General features: G+C 37.1%; 1 protein-coding gene across 4 annotated transcripts in view; it reads right to left on the bottom strand.

Moving 5' to 3' along the window:
• The window catches only part of LOC127663190 (nuclear factor 1 B-type-like), a 115278-nt gene that overhangs the window by 35131 nt on the left and 58627 nt on the right, over positions 1–21520 (bottom strand). For all 4 annotated transcript variants that reach the window (XM_052154706.1, XM_052154692.1, XM_052154713.1 and 1 more), the window contains exons 3-6: positions 10342–10395; positions 8404–8472; positions 4172–4292; positions 3978–4090 (exon numbers count right to left, since the gene is read on the bottom strand). In XM_052154706.1, coding sequence (XP_052010666.1) covers positions 3978–4090; positions 4172–4292; positions 8404–8472; positions 10342–10395 — 357 coding nt within the window. The remainder of the gene's footprint in view (positions 1–3977; positions 4091–4171; positions 4293–8403; positions 8473–10341; positions 10396–21520) is intronic.

The raw sequence follows: 21520 nt of genomic DNA, 5'->3' as shown, positions 1-21520 counted from the left end.
GGCTCACTCAGGAGTATCTATACATGTGTGCATGTGTGTGTGTGTGTGTGTGTGTGTGTCTGTTTGAGGAGAGGAGGGAACGAAGGAAAAAGAAAAGGAAGGTGGGAGGGAGGGATATCAAGAGAAAGAGACAGAAAGAAAACTGTAGCTGACTTGCTTTTTTCAAGATCAAGACTTTAGGTTAAAATCTATATGAAAGAAAAGGGAAAGTATACTTTGTAGGAGGGGTGAATGGCCATATCTTTAAGTTGTCACCATTTTTAATCACATTTTGCCTTCATTAGTGAAATGTTTCTGTTATGTGATAAATAATCATAAAAAATAAAAAAAATTACAAAACATTTTCAGGCCACAACAACTGTTAGCTATCAAACAATTCCCAGAGTTAAAAAGTGAGAGAGAGACAATTATTCAGTCTGGTGGCTTTTCAGATTTTATGTTTTTTTTAATATCAGAAAGGTATATTTCTGTTTGAGTGAGTTTATTCATGTGTGTTTCTCTGTGCACATGAGGACTGGTTTGGCGGAGGCAGTTTCCTTCTGTCAAGGCCTCATATGGCTTTAATATTCATGCTTCGCTCCTTCTGATATGAGTTTTACAAAACAAACCAGTTTCTCATGAGCTCTATCCCTCTCACTTCTACCCTGTCCCCCTCTTCACTCCTCCCTTCATCCCATTTTTCAGTCACACTATTTCATAGTGTCTCACCAGCAAAACAGAAAAAGGTGAGGGAAGAGAGATTATTATTTAAAATATTATTTTATTCAAATTAATCCATTTAAAGTGTCCAATAACCGATATGCAGAACAAATATTTAATTATTGCTACTTTGACACAAACCAGAATATGTATTATGAATGTTTTATCATTAATAATAATGTATATAACAACTACAATATTATTGTTGACAAACAAAGTTAATTATGAGTGTAATCTTTCCAAATAGAGATTAGATGGAGATTTTGCGACCTATCAGTAGACGTGATGTTAAGGAACCGATGACCGATTATGAAGAAAATTGTGACTATCTGTAAAAAAAATTATAAAAAATTGGTTAAACCCAATTATCAGTCCTGTATATAATTACAATATTATTGTCAACAAATGAAGTCAATTATGATAAAGTGGATTCTTTCCAAATAGAGATTAGTTTGAGATCTTGCCATTTTTCAGCAGACTCAATATTAAGGAACCCATGACTTATTAAAGGGAATGTTCTTCCAAAAATGAAATGTCCCGTCATGCCATCCAAGATGTGTATCACTTTCTTTCTTCTGCTCTGTAGGTCCATACAATGCAAGTGAATGGTGACCAAATCTTTGAAGCTCCAAAAAGCACATAAAGGTGGTATAAAAGTAATCCATAAGACTCCAGTGGTTTAATCCATGTCTTCTGAAGTGTTCTAATCAATTTTAGGTGAGAACAGACCAAAATAACTAACTCTTTTTCACTGTACATCTTGCCATTGCAGTCTGTAGGCACGATCATGATTTAAAGAAGATTACACTTCCTAGTTCCTAGTGCCTGACACATGCGCAGAACGCTAGATAGTTTTTTCAAACTTTGAAATTATGATCACCAAGGAGACTGCTGATGTCAAGATTAATAGTAAAAAAGGAGTTACATTTTGATAATTTCTCATCAAAACTCAATATGATTGCTTCTGAAAACATGGATTAAAAGAGTCTTATGTATTACTTTTATGCTGCCTTTATGTGATTTTTGGAGCTTCAAAGTTTTGATCACCATTCACTTGCATTGGATGGACCTACAGAGCTGAAATATTCTTCTAAAAATCTTTATATGTGTTCTGCTGATAAAAAAAAGTGTCTTGCACATCTGGGATGGCATGAGGGTGAGTAAATGATGAGAGAATTTTCCATTTTTGTGTGAACTTTTCCTATAAGAAGTGTGAATATTGTTAAAAAAGTAATAACAATTAAATAATTATATATAGGATAGAAAATCATATTTATATGTTATAAGTGCATCCTGGTTTCAGAAAAAAAAAATCTATATTGTGAAATTTGGAAAATCCTGATTAAATACAATAGAGAGGTTTCATTGAAATAGCTGAGGGCAGTTCTTTATTGCTCTAATTTCTCTCTCTCTCTTTCTCTCTCTCTCTCTCTTTCTTTTTATTATACTGGTCACCTGTTGGTTATCAAGGGACAAGTTCAAACAGACGCTGACACACCTGCCTGCCTCTCTTTCTCTATAACACGCAAACGTTCATATACATACATACATACTCTTGTGTACATACTTAATTATATAACATAGACAATCTAATGCAATCTAATAAAGATCTGAAACTTACTACTAAAGAAATGGGAGATGGACATGTGAACTAGTGAATAACAAGTGTAACTAATTCTGCCGACTGTTGAGATCTCTCCTTTCACTACCCCTCCCCCATTCCTTATGGTGCCTAAACACAAAGTTCACAACCCTGTCATGACCTTTGACAAACCCACATTAGAATTCAGGTCAAGTTCAATGATTGCCACACGCCAGACAAATCCCCCATTATGAGGGGGAAACACAGCTAATCAATTACCTACCCATGCAAACAGCACATCAAGGGATTGATTATTATACCTGTATTAAAGCTGCTATGCTTTTAGTTCTTTCAATAAGCATAATAAAAAAAAGTTAGATAATTAAAATATTTTCTCCTGTGGCAGCAGTACAATGCAACAAATCATGCAGATATGGGTCAGGAGCTTCAGTTACTGTTCACATCAACCATCAGGATGGGGATAAAATGGGATCTCAGTGATTTCGACTGTGGCATGATTGTTGCAGAAATTACAGAAATACTCAAACCAGCCCGACTGGCACCAAAAATCATGCCATGGTCGAAATCACTCAGATCACATTTTTTCCCCATTCTAATGGTTGATGTGAATATTTACTTAAGCTCCAAACACGTATCTGCATGATGTTCTGCAATGCACAGCTGCCACACGATTGGCTGTTTAGATAATCCCATGAATAAGTAGGTGTACAGGTATGCCTAATAAAGTGGTCACTGAGTGTACATTTTACAATGCATCATCAAATATTTCAACGAAGGAAGTAAAATATGTCAGGTTAAATACATGTTGCATCATCTCTGTCTTTCAGAGCAAGTGCACAAAGCCGAGACCTATTGTGGTCTGATTAACATTTATATATGCTGGACCATTCAGAGCTGCAATTGCATTATCTAGTTCTGTGAGTCTGACTTTGCAAAAATCCAGATTTGGTACAATTTCTGTCGGACTGAAATTTTACAAGATATTTTAAAAAGACAAATTACTGAAATCGAGCATTTAAAGAGAAGTAAGTGTCATTACTTTTGCAATTCCCCTTAGTGCCACTAGTTGTGCAGAAATAACACACTTTAAGTTTTAAACTGGGAGTATTTTCAAATGTTGCTTTAAAGGAAAAACCGGTCTTGCAAAGTAGCAATTAAACAGATATGAAACCGGACCCAAGACTGGCACACACATGCCCAAACAAAACAAGACTGGACGGTTCCACCCTGACAAAGTGTGACACTTTTTCTCCAATAAATGCAGTCTTATCAAAGGTTTCAATCAAAACAAAACAATGAGACTGGCTCTTTCTCTCGGTGTGAGTTCTATTAAACTGCGGCACACTAAAACTTTATTGTTGTTCAAATGTTTCATAAGCATTCTGAAGGATGGCAGTGGTTATGACAATGCCACAGGCTGATGCTGACTGATGTGTTTTTGATCAGATTTGCATGAAGACTGGAGTTCACTCAGTACTTCAACAGTGAAGACCAGTTTATCAACATCACACTTTACTGAGAGAGTGAGAAAGGGGCAAAACAAAAAAAACAGAAAACCTCTTGACACCCAGGGAAGGTTAAAAAAGGATAAGCTGTGTAAAACAGCTCTAATATTGTACAAATGGAGCACTAACTAATTTCCTGTTGAAATAAGAAGTTCAAGTCTTTCTCTCACCTTGTTCTCTCTCATGCCAGGGTCTGCTGGCAGGTGAACTGGGGGACGAGTAGAAGTCTGGCCCGGTAGGACTGGTCTCCATACTGTCCTCTTGGATCGTCTTAGGCCGCTTACTACAGTGGACAGATGAACATACATTAATAATGTGTGTCTGTCTGTACTTGTATGTGTGTTGTCTGAACATCCGTACTAACCTGCCAGGTGGGGACGAGAGTGACCGGTGTAAACTCACTCCAGAGTTCAGGTCTTGATAATATGGTTGACTCGGCATGTCAGCCATGGTGAAGTTCACTCCTGCACCCTGCGTGATGGGAGCTGAAGAGACAGAGAGAAGTATATTAGAATAGTTAGTGAAAGTTAGGAATGTGGAGTAACTTACAGTAGATCAGTGGTTCTCAACGGGAAGGTCGCGACTCAAAAATGCATTACAGGTCTATTCTTCTAGGGTTGTGGACAGCAGGAAAAAACAATGCTAAATGCAAATAATAAAATATAATTTAACATAACTGTGTATATTTAGGATGGCAAAATAAAGAGAGAAAACACTTCCCATATCTTTTGTCATTGACATCAAAGACTGCGGGTCTGATTAAACACACTACTCTACTGTATTTTGGTTCAAATTCATCTGTCACTAGCCAAATTAGGCAGAACCCAACATCATCAAATATGATTAAAAAAACAACTAAACAAGGTAAAAGGAAATATGACCCAGATTATGTTATATACTACGGAGCCCCTTAGAAGACAGGGTGGGAATTTTTTTTTTCTAAAATAGTTTTGCTGGCCCTCACAATAAGTTTTGGTTTTACTATAGTTTTACCATATTTTAACCTTGATATTTGTAGTAAAACCATAGTGATAATACAGGAAAACGAAGACTATGGTAATAAAAAACATAATTTTGTGGTTATTATGGTTTTACTAGAAATACCATGTTTATTGTAGTAAAACCATAGTAACCACAAGAATTACCATAGTTAATCTATAGTAAAACTGTGGTTACTATATGGATACAGTATATATATGGTTTCTGCCAAAAGAACAAACACAAAATATTAGTCTACAACAGTAGACTAGATTAGGTTACTACAATATTAGGCTACTATAGAAAGATTCTTGTTAAACTATGGTTACTACATTCTACAATATTTCTATCATAAACCATAGTTAAACTATGGTATTTGTATGGTAAAACCATTATAACCACAAAATAATAATTTGTATTAACATTTAATTTTGTTTTCCTGTATTATCACTATGGATTCTATACAAATATCATGGTTAAAATATTGTTACTAAATATAGTAAAACTGGATTAATTGCGAGGGCACGCAAAACTTATTTTGAGGGAACACAAACTATTGTGAGGTAATGCAAAGCTTATGAGGGAACGTAACCTATTGCGAGGGAACACAAAACTTATAGTGAAGTAACGCAAACTTTTGAGATGGAATGAAAAACGTATTGCGAGGGAACGCAATCTATTGTGATGGAATCCAAAACTTATAGCGAGGGAACGCAAACTATTGCGAGGGAATGCAAATCGTATTGCGAGGGAACACTAACTATTGCGAGGGAACGCAAACTATTGTAAGGCAATGCAAAACTTATTGAAAGAGAACAAACTTTTGTGATGGAACACAAAACTTATAGTGAAGGAACGCAAACTATTGAGAGGGAACGCAAACTATTGCGAGGGAATGCAAATAGTATTGCGAGGGAATGCAAATCGTATTGCGAGGGAACACAAACTATTGCAAGGGAACGCAAACTATTGTGATGGAACGCAAAACTTATTGAGAGGGAATGCAAACTATTGTGATGGAACGCAAACCTTATTGCGAGGGAACGCAAACTATTGCGAGGGAATGCAAATCGTATTGTGAGGGAACACAAACTATTGCGAGGGAACGCAAACTATTGTAAGGGAATACAAAACTTATTGAGAGAGAACAAACTTTTGTGATGGAACACAAAACTTATAGTGAAGGAACGCAAACTATTGTGATGGAACGCAAACTATTGTAATGGAACACAAAACTTATTGCGAAGGAATGCAAATCGTATTGCGAGGGAACACAAACTATTGCGAGGGAACGCAAACTATTGTAAGGGAATGCAAAACTTATTGAGAGAGAACAAACTGTTGTGATGGAACACAAAACTTATAGTGAAGGAACGCAAACTATTGTGATGGAACGCAAACTATTGTAATGGAACACAAAACTTATTGCGAAGGAACACAAAACTATTGTGATGGAATGCAAAACTTATTGCGAGGGAACACAAACTATTGCGAGGGAACGCAAACTATTGTAAGGCAATGCAAAACTTATTGAGATAGAACAAACTTTTGTGATGGAACACAAAACTTATAGTGAAGGAACGCAAACTATTGCGAGGGAACGCAAACTATTGCGAGGGAATGCAAATAGTATTGCGAGGGAACGCAAACTATTGCGAGGGAATGCAAATCGTATTGCGAGGGAACACAAACTATTGCAAGGGAACGCAAACTATTGTGATGGAACGCAAAACTTATTGCGAGGGAATGCAAACTATTGTGATGGAACGCAAACCTTATTGCGAGGGAACGCAAACTATTGCGAGGGAATGCAAATCGTATTGCGAGGGAACAAACTATTGCGAGGGAATGCAAACTATTGTAAGGGAATGCAAAACTTATTGAGAGAGAACAAACTTTTGTGATGGAACACAAAACTTATAGTGAAGGAACGCAAACTATTGTGATGGAACGCAAACTATTGTAATGGAACACAAAACTTATTGCGAAGGAACACAAACTATTGTGATGGAATGCAAAACTTATTGTGATGGAACGCAAAACTTATTGCAAGGGAATGCAAACTCTTGTGAGGGAATGCAAAACTTGTTGAGAGGGAACAAACTATTGTGATGGAACGCAAATCGTATTGTGAGGGAACGCAAACTATTGTGATGGAACGCAAAACTTATTGCGAGGGAACGAAAACTATTGTGATGGAATGCAAAACTTATTGCGCGGGAACGCAAACTATTGCAAAGGAACACAAACTATTGCAAGGGAAAGCAAACATTAATGGGAGGGAATGTAAACTATTGTGAGGGAACACAATTTCATAGGGGTTTTAAAGTTTCAAGTTTCACACCCTAAGGGGTCTGAGCTGAAGAAAGCAATGAGCCCAAGACCTACCTACAGTTGTGGGTATGATGTTTGTTACAGTACATTTATATGTACACTCGTAACAATGAACTGTTCTCTTTGTAACCTCATTGTAACTACATCAGAACAGGACAGAATGACCATTCCATTTTACATTTAAGACCTGAAGTGTGTAGTAAACTCTCAGAAAGTTTAGAATGTGTTGTTTTGTGTGCTTTATGGAGTTTTCTTTACTTAAGTTGTGTGGCTATACTGTTTTTTTATGTGGTTGAACAACTCTTAGAGATCAACACCTTTCCAAAGATAAGCCGATCTAAAGAGGACACAATAATGGCAGTGTGTGTACTGTATGTGTGTGTGTACGTGGGGCAGATCGTGAGCTTTCTGTTACATGTAGGTGTGACATGGATCAGTTACAATGTCACTGAGTGAACCATACACCCTTAGGGTGAATACGAGCGTGTGTGTGTGTGTGTGTGTGTGTGTGTGTGTGTGTGTGTGTGTGTGTGTGTGTGTGTGTGTGTGTGTGTGTGTGTGTGAGTGTTTGTCAGGCCATGACAACCCCATAGGCAATTTGTACAGATCTTGCCTGAGGGCATCCTTGTCCTCAGCCATCAGAAAGAGATTCATTTTGGAACATCTGTCATCGTCTTTGATGAAGGCAGGCATGTCTACACATAAACTACTGCATGCTTGTGCATTAATACCGCATACGCACACATACACATAAGACCCACCAGACTGGATTTTCCACACATGTTCTGGGCAAGTCAGTCCCTTGCTAAATCAGGAATGCCTTGGAATAAAGCTGGTTGCTGTGTGTGTGTGTTTACTTTATCTCACTTCTGGGGATAATTTTGTCCCCAAAGTATAGCTAATCTGATGAAATCTCCCTTTGGGTACTTCTGGGAATAACTTAAATTAGAAACAATATGTATTATATTTTTCTACAAATCATAGAACTTTTTATTATAATGTAATTATAATTCGTTTTATCTAATGTCTTAGGTATGTCAACATTTAGATTAGATTTAGATTTAGTTAAATGTTAAAGTTCAGAGGTCAGATTTTTCCAATTTGGTGGGGACCAGCCAAAACAGCTTAATAAACACACTACATAATGTTTTAATAAAAAAACTGCAGAAAGGTTAGGTTTATGGATAGGGGATAGAAAATATAATTAGCTCAATATTGGAGGAATTGGAAAATCCCCACCATAACAGAAAAAAGTGTGTGAATGTGTATAGTGTAGAGACTTACTTCTGGAAACTCTCACCAGCTCTGAAACACTGAAGACGCCTGATTTAATAAAGCTGTCTTCTAAGTAAACTGTGGAAGACAAAAGCATATTCATCAGCAACATATTCTTTCTTAGCAAATACATGAGTGGACATCTGCATGAAAATCAAACTTTTTAGTTTTCACATTAATAAACAGTAATAAAATTATCTTTCTCATCTTTCCTCATCATCCAATATTAACTTTCAGGTATCTGATGTAACTGATTTTCAGAGATTCAGAGAGATTTTTTTTCTGACAATGAAAGCCAACCATGCTTAATACATAAAAGACCCAAGACAAAAAAAGCCATCCCCACCAGTTCAACCTCACAGAGCATGGCAGGACATCCAAATCTGTCCCACAATGCACTGCAAAGCCCAACATGAAGTGCAGCGATTTGCCAGGGTTACCACGGTAGCAGCGCTAGATGGGATTGAATTGTGGCTTGAGAGCTTTATTTTACTAGGCAGGAAAAAATGCACAACCTGCTCGAGGTAAAGAACTAATTGCACTCTCCATTATTTTCATTCTTCACACATTCTTATGTAGCAGCAATTGTATAAATTGTATATAAAAAAAGAGAATAACTTAAAGAGGAAAAGAAAACACAGGTGAGTCCAGGGGAACAAACATGATTAATAGACATTGTTATACATAAGCCATAAGAAAGTCACTCTTGGTGAAAGTGCAAACTAAGATTTGACAGGGCTGGTGATGTCATGATATTCCTTGTTTCATATAAATGGCCATTTTGTTTTTCTTGTAAAATCGCAGACATGACATGGTTTGCTTTCCACTTGACTCTAATTTTTGCAAAACATGGAGTATAATTATGGTCAAAATCAACATTCTGCCCAAACAAGTCTTTTTCAGTATATGTCTTTAAAAAAGCACACTTGTAGTCATTACAAGATTATTATTTTTTTTTATCAGTGTGCAATATGTTGAGTCTTGCAACCTGATCTGGTTTGTGTGGTATAATTTGAACAGTAGTCATTATTAGAGGTACACCGATATATCGGTTTTAACAACTAATCTGTGCCGATATTTGTTTTTTGGAACTATCGGTCATCGGCAAAAATCTATGCTGACAGTTGCCAACCAATTTTTTTATTTGATAATTATGTTTCATTAAGCAAGGGCATGCAAAGAAAACATGTAATTATATTATAGTGTGAATAATAATAATATATAGAATATAAAAAGCTTAATTTGGTAAACATTAAAAATAGAGCATCGTAACAGAGCCAAGTCGTCGTCATTTCAAAATAAGAGTCCCCAGTGTGTATTTCAGGCTTGTTTAGTGTTTAAAGTCCCATTTTATTTACCCAATCTTCTTTTTTTCTGAATATTATTGGTTGAAAAGAAACTACATCTGGAATTTTATTCATTTTGTACTCTGGCCTCTTTGTCTGACTAAGAAAATGTTGCAACATTCTATGAATCAATTTTAAAAACTATTGGCCGATTAATCGTTTATCTGTCTTTTCCACAACCTTAGTAATTGGTAGCGGCAAAAAAATAAAAATTCCATGCATTACCAGAGATTCGTGATTACTGGATAAGGATTTCTAAAAACCCTCTTACAGAGATTGCAATTACTAAGAGCAATTTCAAGCCAATTGAATAGTTTAGAGCAGAGCATAACTAGCACAGTTCATACTGACTGTAGAAATCTGCATGATATTTTTAAGATTTTTTATAGATTGGAAATAAAAATGTACTTGGAATTTGACTTGGATGTCATTGTTGTTTTATCTGTATCTGGCTTTAATTGTTTTGTAGAGTCATGTTATTTTCGGTATAGTAGCATCATGGCTAGTTATGTAAAAGCTCTAATTATAGATGTGAGTGAGATTGTATGTGCAAATGCACTGATGTCCATCAGCATGTTTGTGTAAGTGCGCATTAACATACCTGGAGGGTTCTTGCCAGGCTCATTGTTGCTGGGACTTCCTGACTGCTGCGAGTCTGTAAACATAAATAAAGGCAGCAGATTAGAACACAAAACCCCAGTGTGATTAGCAGCTCTACATATGACAGTAGTGCACCTCACTGTAATTTATCATCCTTTTCCAGTGCTTTCCCATGTTTGTTTAGCTCTAAAGGCTTAAGGCTTTTTGTTGTTTTTTTGGACATAAGGAAATTAGACAAATTCAGTATTGGAACACAGACACTACATGAAAATATGTCTGTCTCCATTGATGCAGAATTGTAAGAAATGTAAAACACTAAAAACACATAATTAAGCACAGGAAAACAATTTAAGTTGTGTTTCGAAGAGTGAAAAAAATGGTACGCCTCCCTGAAACAGACAGCAGTTATTGTCATTGTTGCCCCATCGTTCTTTCCAGAAAAGGAAACTACAGTTACTCTGTCCTGACGGAACAGGCCAGATGTGTGTAGAAACATGATTTGTTCTTTCAGTGAGGGGGAACGAGTGTAGGAGGAGGTAGGAAGAGCAGGAAGATGTAAGGACAGGCAAAGGCAAGGCTGAAACATGCCCCACAAAAGTAAAATGGACTGGATAAAATGGATTTTTGACGAACCACAAGGAGACACACTAGGCCAACCTCGAAGTCATAGAGCATAGTTTAAGTGGGGGAGGAAAATATGCTAACATAATTAGAAGAATCTAGCCTGTTGTTGATGTGTGCTTTTAATTTTCAAGCTGATTAATGATATTACAGTACCTTTGGGAGGATGATCCCGACATTATACAGTGCTAATAATATAATATATATACTATATATAATATGTCACTCACTCATTCATCTCATTGTTTTTTTATAAACTTTTTTAATGTTCTGCTTATTCCAAGATCACAACTGAGCTATGTTCATAAGCAAAATCACCAAATTGTGATGCGATCTTGGGAGCCACTTCATCTATCTCAACTGCCCAACTCACAAGTAAACATACCAATGATTTTTTGCTGCATGTTCAATTACTTAATTAAAATGAACTAAAGCAACACGATTCTAGAACATACTGTCACAACTTGATTTCATTGCATTCCATCCATTTAAATTTGTAAAATTAAAGTTTTCTTAATCCATTTGAGTTGGGACTACATGTATTTTTGTGGTGTTAAAGTACATTAATGAAACTGGGCAGGAGATTTCCATTTCCAGGCATGTTTTACGTGGGAATGGATAGGGAGAGTAAATGTTAAAATGAATAATTTTTTATGTGTTTTTGTGCAAGATGTACATAAAGGGGGGATACTTGTTAGTGTTTAATGTTTTATGTTGAGATTAAGAAGAGATTCTATTATGTTGGAGTTTTGAGGGATACCATTATGGTGAAGAGTGGAGCTTGAGCTAACAATGAGGACAGGTAGATGTCACACATGAAACTGATGGCTCACTTCGTTGAGCAATATCTGTACTAGCCATACTGCACCACAAGTAATAAACTACGCTCTGTAACTCTTACAACCAGCATGTATTTAGCATGCTAACATTCACTTTCACTAATAAGTACATAAAGAAATAGATTTAGTTTAGTTACATTGAAACATCTCATTTGTTTTGTTTACCCAATTCAACTAGGTTCTTTCTACACAAAGTTTTGATTATATAGCAATTTTAAGTTAAGAAAAGTCATTTCAAACACTGTCCACAATTGAATTAAGCAATGTTTTTTGAGTGAAAGGCAACACATGCCTAAAGAGACAACTAAGACACTGGAGGGTGAGGATATGGTCTCTACAATATGGTTTGATTTTTCAATGGCCAATGTTGATACCAGTATAAAAAGAGCATGGTGGCTGACAGTTGATGTAATACCAATATATAATGTCCCACATAAGAAAAAATGCAGTAACTACAGATTTAGTTTAAATTGTGTTATGAGTGGAATCGCATCTCTTAGACTATGATCTGGTTTGGCTAAACTAGGGTCAGAGTCTGAAAAAAACCAGACCATTTTATAATCCATATTTTACTAAACAATCAAAAAACCTTTAAGACATTTTTCTAAGTTTCCTTGCTTGCAGAGTTACTGTGCATTGGTTTTGTACAGAAGGCTACATAGCAAAATAAGACTTGATTTTTTAATTAAAAAAAATTCAAAATTGCTGAAATGAACACCTATTTTTCCTAATATTTACTCAAAGTTCACTCAAAAATAGTTTATTATCCATTGGCAAGGCTATCGGTAAATTTTACAACTAACAAGGGAAAGTTAACACTCCTATTAATCAGTGAAGTGGAATATCGTATCATTGTCCAATTTATCGGTCTCTCACTAATAGTAAGAATAAAATGAAGGAGATAAAATGAGCTGGGACATCACTCTAGTTCCTCCATGAGCTCCATATCAGAAGTAAAAGTTAGAGCAGATAAATAGATAGATAAATAAAAAAAGACCATTAAACAGAGGAGCAAAGACTGAATGTTCTTGGCTCCAGCTCAACAATGACAAATATAGGGAGGTAACGGCATACATTAAGATGAAAAAATGTTAGAGAGAGTGAGAGGGGAAGAAAGAGACTACACTTAGAAAAATTCCCGTTGTGGTGTGTCCGGTGCATTTGTGAGGAATTTTAAAGTTATATTTGCATTAAGCTATGACTATTTCCCACCGCAATAAACAACATCTTAAGTGGTGTTTGAATCAGGAAAGCCTATCGGACCCTAAGCCAACAGCTGAGCCTTTGATTGGATGCGGGCAGATTGGCATTGTGACAGTGCCCGTTCCTATGCCAACCACCCTCCCCCCACCAATTCACATGCAAGTTCTAAGTCATCCATCAGTCTGGTTAAACACATCTCCTACCATGCCCGCTGCCCCAGGAGAGGAAAAAAATTACATCGAAAGAAGGTTAGAATAGTAGGAATAGTTTGGATCAATAGGTACACTCTATGTTGAGTGATTAAACACAGGGCACAACAAAGGAACAGCTGGCACAGACTACATAAAACACCACTAATCAAGAAACACTCAAAGTGACTGTATGTGCAACATCAAAATCACCAGTCACACACTACAGAATAGATGGACACAAACTAGCTATGTATTTCAGCAGGATATTCAATATTTGTGTAATCAAAATTGAAAAACTTAAAATGTTTAAGTTTTGCAGAACCATAGCTATAAGTGCCAATTATTTTATTATTACGAACATACACTGAACACTTAAGTTCAATATGACAGACAAAATATACATGTAACTGTGCGTGTGTGTGTGTGTGTGTGTGTGTGTGTGTGTGTGTGTGTGTGTGCGTGTGTTTTGAACAAGTGACCAATGGTTCTCTTTGAAAATAAACATTTATAAGACACACATTTAAACAGTTTGGCCAGGGCTGTATTGAGAGAGAGAGAGAGACAGAGAGAAAGAGAGAGAGAGAGAGAGAGAGAGAGAGAGAGAGAGAGAGAGAGAGAGAGAGAGAGAGAGCTCCCAGAAAAACTAACTTGTCCAAGCACAACAACCCTTGGCACCCAACAGTCCTGCCACTTGATTAAACAAACAAACTGTCCAAAGAGAGAAAGCGGGAGAGAGAGGGCAGGCCGAGGTGGGTAAAATGAACATCTAATTTCTATGTACAGTAACTGATAAAGAGAGTGAGCAAAGAAGAGAATAAGGTGTAACTAGATTTTTATTAAATTGTTTAAAGGAATTTGAGTTGTGTTCGCTCGACGATTCCTAGGGTTTTCTTGGTGGTAGCTCAGGCATTGCTAATACCGGTCAACCAATTTATCGGTGTTGCCGATTTATCGGTACAGATAGTTACTTTTGGAACTATTGGCTTTCTGCAAAATAGTTTGATGTTCGAAAGTTCACTGATAGTATTTTTCTACCCCCATGGGTGGCATTCTTCCAACACCTTAGTTATCATATCGGCAACATCTAATATTGTTCTGAGTGGTTGCTAGGTTTCTAACTGGCTCACCGCCAAGTCTGTATGATATTCTAGTCCCTAAAGATGTCTTGGGTCCATCTTTTAATCTTCAAGCCAGTGGGACTTTCTTGCCTGTTTTATGGTCTGCAGGGTGAATATCGTAAAACCAATTAGTAAAAGCATACTTTTCTCAACAGGCTGAACAATTTTAGGTATAATTTATGTCTGAAGTACAAACCGTTCAGGACAAGTTACACACCAAAGTTTAATACTTAGAGTTATCTTTGCTTATGTTAACAACTAAAAAGACTAATATGAAGACACTTGATCTAGGATCATATCCAAATGAATGGGAGTAAGATGAGCTCATTTCTGGATGAGCACACTTGAGTGGTAATGTATCCTTGTGCCACCCTATCTGCTAGATCCTATCAATACGACTGTCACAATTACACCATCGGCACTTCTTCCACCTGCAAGGTAATGCAATGATGTTTTGGAGGAAGAATACCTACCAAAACCTGAATTTGGTAGGTATCCCCACGAAAACCAACCAGACTCTTGTCTTTGTTATGTGCTTGGTTGAGAGCTATCACATACTTCAGTAACTTTAATTCACAGTATCACACCCCCAGCCCACCCCATACATGCAAACGCACAAGCAAAAACGACCCGCCGCATGCATACTGTCGACATTTCAAGAGGAGGCGTCTGGCAGCCATTTTAGAAAGCTGCACACATGTACTGTTCTGCTTGCCAAATAAACCAGGCCCGAGCCAAGTTCTCTCTCTCTTCTTTTTTCACTCTATCCTGAACCAAGCACCCAAAGACAGCAGAGGGAGGGAGAGCGAGAGCAGAGGACATAGGGAGACAGAAATATCTCCTAATTACGGGCTGCTATGGCCGAAATCTTTTGAACTGTACAATCATGTACATATTGTCTGTGGCTGAGCGACACCCAGTGACTGAGTGTGTGTGTGTGTGTGTGTGTGTGTGTGTGTGCTGATCTCGTGACCTCATAGTGCGATTAAGACATCAGCACACATACCCAAAAATGCACAGAGGTTAATCTTTGTTTATCTTTCCCTCTTTCACACAGTCCACACTCTATCTTTACTTTTCCATCTCTATTTATATTATCTCATCTATCAGATTTTTCTCTTCCTTTCGCAGTATTTACATCTTTACATCAACCTTTATTATGCATATCTCCTGTCCTTTTTTCTCTGCCCATTTCACTTTCTCCGTCTCTTCCTTTTCTTTTCTCAAGTTCTTTTCTTTCCCTTCCCCCCATGTCAATTGTTGATAAAACACACAGCTGTTTATCAAAGTTAGCTGTAACCGAAACACAGATATAGTGAGGATAGCAGCCTGCCAGCTCTAGAGACAGAGAGAGAGAAAGAGAGAGAGAGACAGAGAGAGAGAGAGAGAGAGAGAGAATGTGTAGAAATGTGTTAGCAGGTACCAATTTTCGAGTATCCTCTATATCCCAGTCATGCAAAACGCCACAGCATGGTACAGAATACACTTTCAGTCAGACGTTGCACTACAAATAATGACGGATCTAAGTTGTAAAATATCTGTCATGGTCAATTTTTATCTGTCATTTATTACATTTGTGCTATTTTTGCATGTTAATGTACCTTTCCTCACATTCACTTAGTTGAGAGCATCTTCCCTCGTTCACAGCCACACATAAAGTCCATGCAGAGCTTCAGAATCAAAGTTCAAATGAAGTCATCAAATATTTTGCTTAGATTGAAAAACGATGCAGAGGTAAAAGACATAACATAATATTTTGAATAATTTCTTTTTTACTGATAAAGTTCTTTCATTGCATTGTGCATGACTGTTCAAATGTTCAAATGTGTGAAAGTTCTTCCATTACTTTGGACATCATTTGAAGTGAAAATGTATTTTCTTTTTTTTTATCCCTTCTTTATAAAAATGTATATGTTGTGATCAGTGTTGAGTGTATCCAATTACAAAGTAATTAGTTCCTGTTAATTACGTTTTAGTAATGTAACAAATTACATTACATTATTTGCAGTACATTATTTGCGCTAAAGCAATATGTATAATACATTTAAAATATGAATTTATATTTGCATCTGTAAATACAGCTAAAGGGTGTACGACAATGAATGACGAGGAAATATAGACATTTTGAACTTGAGCAGAAAACCAAATACTTTTCACGGCAAAATTATTTAGAATGAATTAATCAGTAATCTATTTACATTTTAGAAAAGTAATTAGTCATTTGTAGTGGATTACTCGTCAAGTAATTTACTCAACACTGTTTGTGATATATATCGTTATAAACCAGAAAAATCAAGAATATTGCAATATTTATTTTTGCTTGTATTGCCCACTGCTAGTCCCATGCAAGTCCTACAAAGCTGTGCTAGTTTCATTTCTCTCATATCACTCCACAGCCGATTTCTTCACATAATACAATAATTTCAAACCAAATCGATATTTAATGTCCATTTTATTCATTTATTTTTATGTACTTGTATTAAAAGTAGGCCGTATGGTATTGTTAAAGGAATATTCCGGGTTAAACAACTTTTATTGCACAGTAAATGCATTTCTGTAAATGTTTTGTGTATGTTTAATTGTTTTTACAAACTAAGGGGATGGAACCAAATAATTTCTGTGGTAATTAACAGTATGCTACAGATGTTAAAGATCTTACATCATGCTTAACATGATACAAAAAATATTCCTTAGCATATTATAGTATAATCATATATACTGGTAAATCTTATGTGAGAAGAAAGTGTACACACATGCACATGCTTGAGTGCCTGAACATGGTTGCGTGATGGTTGATCTGGTGTCTTTAAGAGGATTTTCTGTATTACAGAATCCTGGGCTCTTTAATTGGGACAAGACTGTTTTTATTAAGGGCTTTGATTAGATTACAACTCCACTTTTCTCATATCAAGTATCCTTTCAAAACCAGTGTCTACATGTCACAGATCAGACTACGCACACACTCAATACTGACCCTCTCTGAGGCACAATCTATCTATCCATAACACTTACACAGACAGGTTCTGAAAATGGGACCAAAGCTTGAGTGAGTACTTTCATTGATAGACAACCCAACCCCCCACCAAAAAAGAAATGTTTCTCTCCAGCAACAAATTCACATAAAACACTGGCCTCCATTTCCCGCCTGAGCTCAAGCACTTGATTGCAGACGTGAAGAGGGGCGGCTTAAGTCACAGTCTCCAGGGATGAATGAAAGAATGAGCAAAAAGACAGAGAAAGTGGGTGGGAAAGAGAGAGAGATGGTTGAAATGAGTAAGAGAACAATGGTTGAGACAGGAAAGGGATGTTAAATAGCAGTGGTTGGGAGAGAGCGAGAGAGAGAGAGAGAGAGAACAAGAATGAAACAAAAGGGAAAGTAAGTGTGTGTGTGTGTGTGTGTGTGTGTGTGTGTGTGTGTGTGTGTGTGTGTGTGTGTGTGTGTGTGTGTGTGTGTGTGTGTGTGTGTGTGTGTGTGAGCGTGTATTTATCACTTTGTGGGGACCAAATGTCCCCATAAGGATAGTAAAACCCAAAATTTTTGACCTTGTGGGGACATTTTGTCGGTCCCCATGAGGAAAACAGCTTATAAATCATACTAAATTATGTTTTTTGAAAAGGTAAAAATGCAGAAAGTTTTCTGTGAGGGTTAGGTTTAGGGGTAGGGTTAGGTTTAGGGGATAGAATATAAAGTTTGTACAGTATAAAAACCATTATGTCTATGGAAAGTCCCCATAAAACATGGAAACACAACATGTGTGTGTGTGTGTGTGTGTGTGTGTGTGTGTGTGTGTGTGTGTGTGTGTGTGTGTGTGTGTGTGTGTGTGTGTGAGTTGCAGACTGCCCTTTGTGGATTCAAAAAAGATGGAAAGAAAAGAAGTGTCTGGGAAAACAAGTCACTCAAGCCATACACACACACACACACACATGTGTGTGTGAATGCAACTTCAGGCACACGTCTTCACAATAACACACAGCTATGCACTGCGTTAATAAAGACATACAGGCATAAAGTGTTCACAATGGTCGAGACACACACTGCATCATGCAGAGATCTCTGATCTACACATGTTCCCATGTCAGCACAGCACTGAACCCAGGGTGGCTCATCCGTCACATAAAAAGTGACTTGAGCACTGTGACAGCACCGTTGTGTGTGTGTTTAACAAAGGATGCCTATAGAGCGCCCATCAAATCAAACTCGCTCAAAACGTCGGTGTCTGTCCTTAGAAAGTCTGGTTATATAGAAACGCTTTTGTAACAATTTCTTTTTAAAGGGGCCTTGGATCTCAGTCGTCATAACACACATCAATAAGTTGACAAGTGTCGACCAAACCTCTCTGAAATCCCCCCCAACAGCGTATCACTTCTGCTTGTATTGTTGTTTGATTGGCTGAGTGAACGATCCATTTGCATGAGTGTGCGGCTGTGTGTGCGGAGTCGTGGGATGCCACTGTTGCCTTGATCCGTCCATAGCTGTGGCAAATGTCCAAACCTTTTTGTAGCCGTCAGACGCGAGGAAGGGGAGGAGTGAAAAGAAAGAGAAAGGGAGGGATGGCGAGAATGAAACTATAGATTCAATTATGCATGCACATTTCCCCATTCATGGAGGGTTCCACGGACGAGGAGGGGGCGGAAGGGGAACCTATGACATTCGGCTGTACGTAGCTTCTGTCAGGAGAAACACTAATGAGGTGACACTCAGTGGTTGGAGCTCAGCCAAAACAGTCCATTAACTCTACACAAGTAGTTAAGAGGAGGAAAGATGGGGAGGGGAATGCACTGAGAAATGAAGGAGAAGAAAGAAAGAGAGAGAGAATGACTGTGGGTTTGTAGTTGCGAATGACACAACGGGACACCAGTGGCTATGAGGAGTATGTTTATGAATGGTAGCAGTGGTGTGTGTGTGTGTGTGTGTGTGTGTGTGTGTGTGTGTGTGTGTGTGTGTGAGTGTGTATTTATCACTTTGTGGGGACCAAATGTCCCCATAAGGATAGTAAAACCCGAAATTTTTGACCTTGTGGGGACATTTTGTCGGTCCCCATGAGGAAAACAGCTTATAAATCATACTAAATTATGTTTTTTGAAAATGTAAAAATGCAGAAAGTTTTCTGTGAGGGTTAGGTTTAGGGGTAGGGTTAGGTTTAGGGGATAGAATATAAAGTTTGTACAGTATAAAAACCATTATGTCTATGGAAAGTCCCCATAAAACATGGAAACACAACGTGTGTGTGTGTGTGTGTGTGTGTGTGTGTGTGTGTGTGTGTAGGCACTAATGAAGGCTTCATACTAAACTATATATCAAGATGAAACAGAATGATCATACAGCATTTACAGATCGAGAGGAATGCACATAAAATGCCACAATGTCAGAATTACCAATGGCATTTTCTTTAAAGGAAAGTTCTGAGTTCAATACAAGTTAAGCTAAATCGACAGCATTTGTGACATAATGTTGATTTATTGCCAAAAAAAAATATTTTGACTCGTCCTGACTCTAAACAATCGTGGTTACATTAAGGGTTTCCCAATGGAAGTGAATTGGTCAGTCCATACATTTTAAAATACACACTTTTTGAAATGTATAGCCACAAGGGGAAACATTGTGTACAACTACATACTAACCTCATCTGTGTAAAGCCATATCCAAAATTAAAACTTTTCATGACGATGTAACGGTGGTAAACCTCTGAAGACCACTATACTGTCTATACTATACTAAACTATACTGTTTATATCTTTTGGCTTTGCTTTTGAAACAGTGTGTTTTTTGATGTTTATGAACTTCCATTGTAAATGCTTCATTGTAACCTTGAATTTAGCATTTTTTTTAAATGTACAAGAGTCTAAATCATTTTTTGTGGTAATCAACATAATGCCACAAATGCTGTCAATTGAGCTTAACTTGTATTGAACCTAGAAAAATTCCTTAAAGCGTTAAATTTCCAGGTTGCGGTGTCAATTAAACAATAAGTTATTAGTCTAAATTAAGTTTTAACTGTGATTTCTGACATTTATGAAAAATGTTGATTATTTTGCAAGAAAATACTTTTCATTAGATGGTTTATGATTTGAGTGACTTGAGCGGCACAACTTTGCTCTCCATTTTGTTACATTGGCACTAGAAATCTTCCCATCTTTGTCAGCAAGTAAAAAACTTAATAAATAAGGTGTCCAATGTGTCAATTTTTAAGACTAAAAATAACTCTGAACAACATCACATCGTAATTACGACTTCTGGAGTTTGTAAGAAGGAACTTCTCAAGATAACCTGTAGGCAGCATAAGACTGTGATCTCTTCCTAGTTGGAAGAGTGCAGAACATACCTTTGTTTCTGGGAGAGTGTCATTTTGCACAGAGCAATCCTTGGCATGAATTATCATTTAGTGTACTGTACAGATCTTAACCCTCAGTGTATGTTGTTGGAACAAAAATGAACCACTTAAAGCTATGTGTTACATGCTCACTAGAGCAACGTTCCCACAAGCTCGAGAAGAAGAATACAAATTAGCATTGTAAGCACACTTACACACTTGCACTGTGAGAAGAAATCCTGTTTTACCACTTTTTTATGCTTCCACTGTCAGGGCATGTCATAATAAGTGTAACTTTGTTGCAAACAATGTATAGTTACTCTCCTTTAAGCTATATCCAAATGAACAAAATATGACAAGAGATGCAAATTCAGCTTTTAGAAGAGCAATATGAGCAATAAGAGTCCTCAATTACTCTACAGCCTCAAGATGGAAGGTTCGATTTATGCTAGCAGTGGAGGTGAAGGTGACATATTTGCATATTGCAGCAAACAGAAACCAATGCAGGTTATTCAGGATTTACACCAGCACGTCACCTCAGGTGTTTCTGTGGTTTGGTTTGGGTTCTTTCATAATAAACTGGGAACCCAGTTTGAGGACACATTTGTGGCTTGGGCTTAAGCCAATAATTATTAAGTTCCTGAGAGAAGAATGGTGCTGCATCCAAATTAATATATTTACACTATGCATTTAAACAATGTACTTCGCTAATGATGGGAAAGTACATACTTTTAAGTGCACAGCAATAGATTATGCCAGTATTAGGACATACTACAACATTACAAAACTGTGTCTTGATACCACAGACTGCATACTGAACTGCCTAGCAATCCTCGCCACTTTTCTTCATTTAGTTGAAAGTCGAATTGGGACACACTAATTAATATCTTGCATTCT

The sequence above is a fragment of the Xyrauchen texanus genome, chromosome 2 (assembly GCF_025860055.1).
Source record: "Xyrauchen texanus isolate HMW12.3.18 chromosome 2, RBS_HiC_50CHRs, whole genome shotgun sequence".
NCBI classification, from domain to species: Eukaryota; Metazoa; Chordata; class Actinopteri; order Cypriniformes; family Catostomidae; genus Xyrauchen; species Xyrauchen texanus.
The sequence above is the reverse complement of the archived record's forward strand: the minus strand, read 5'-3'. Positions and strand labels throughout refer to the sequence as shown.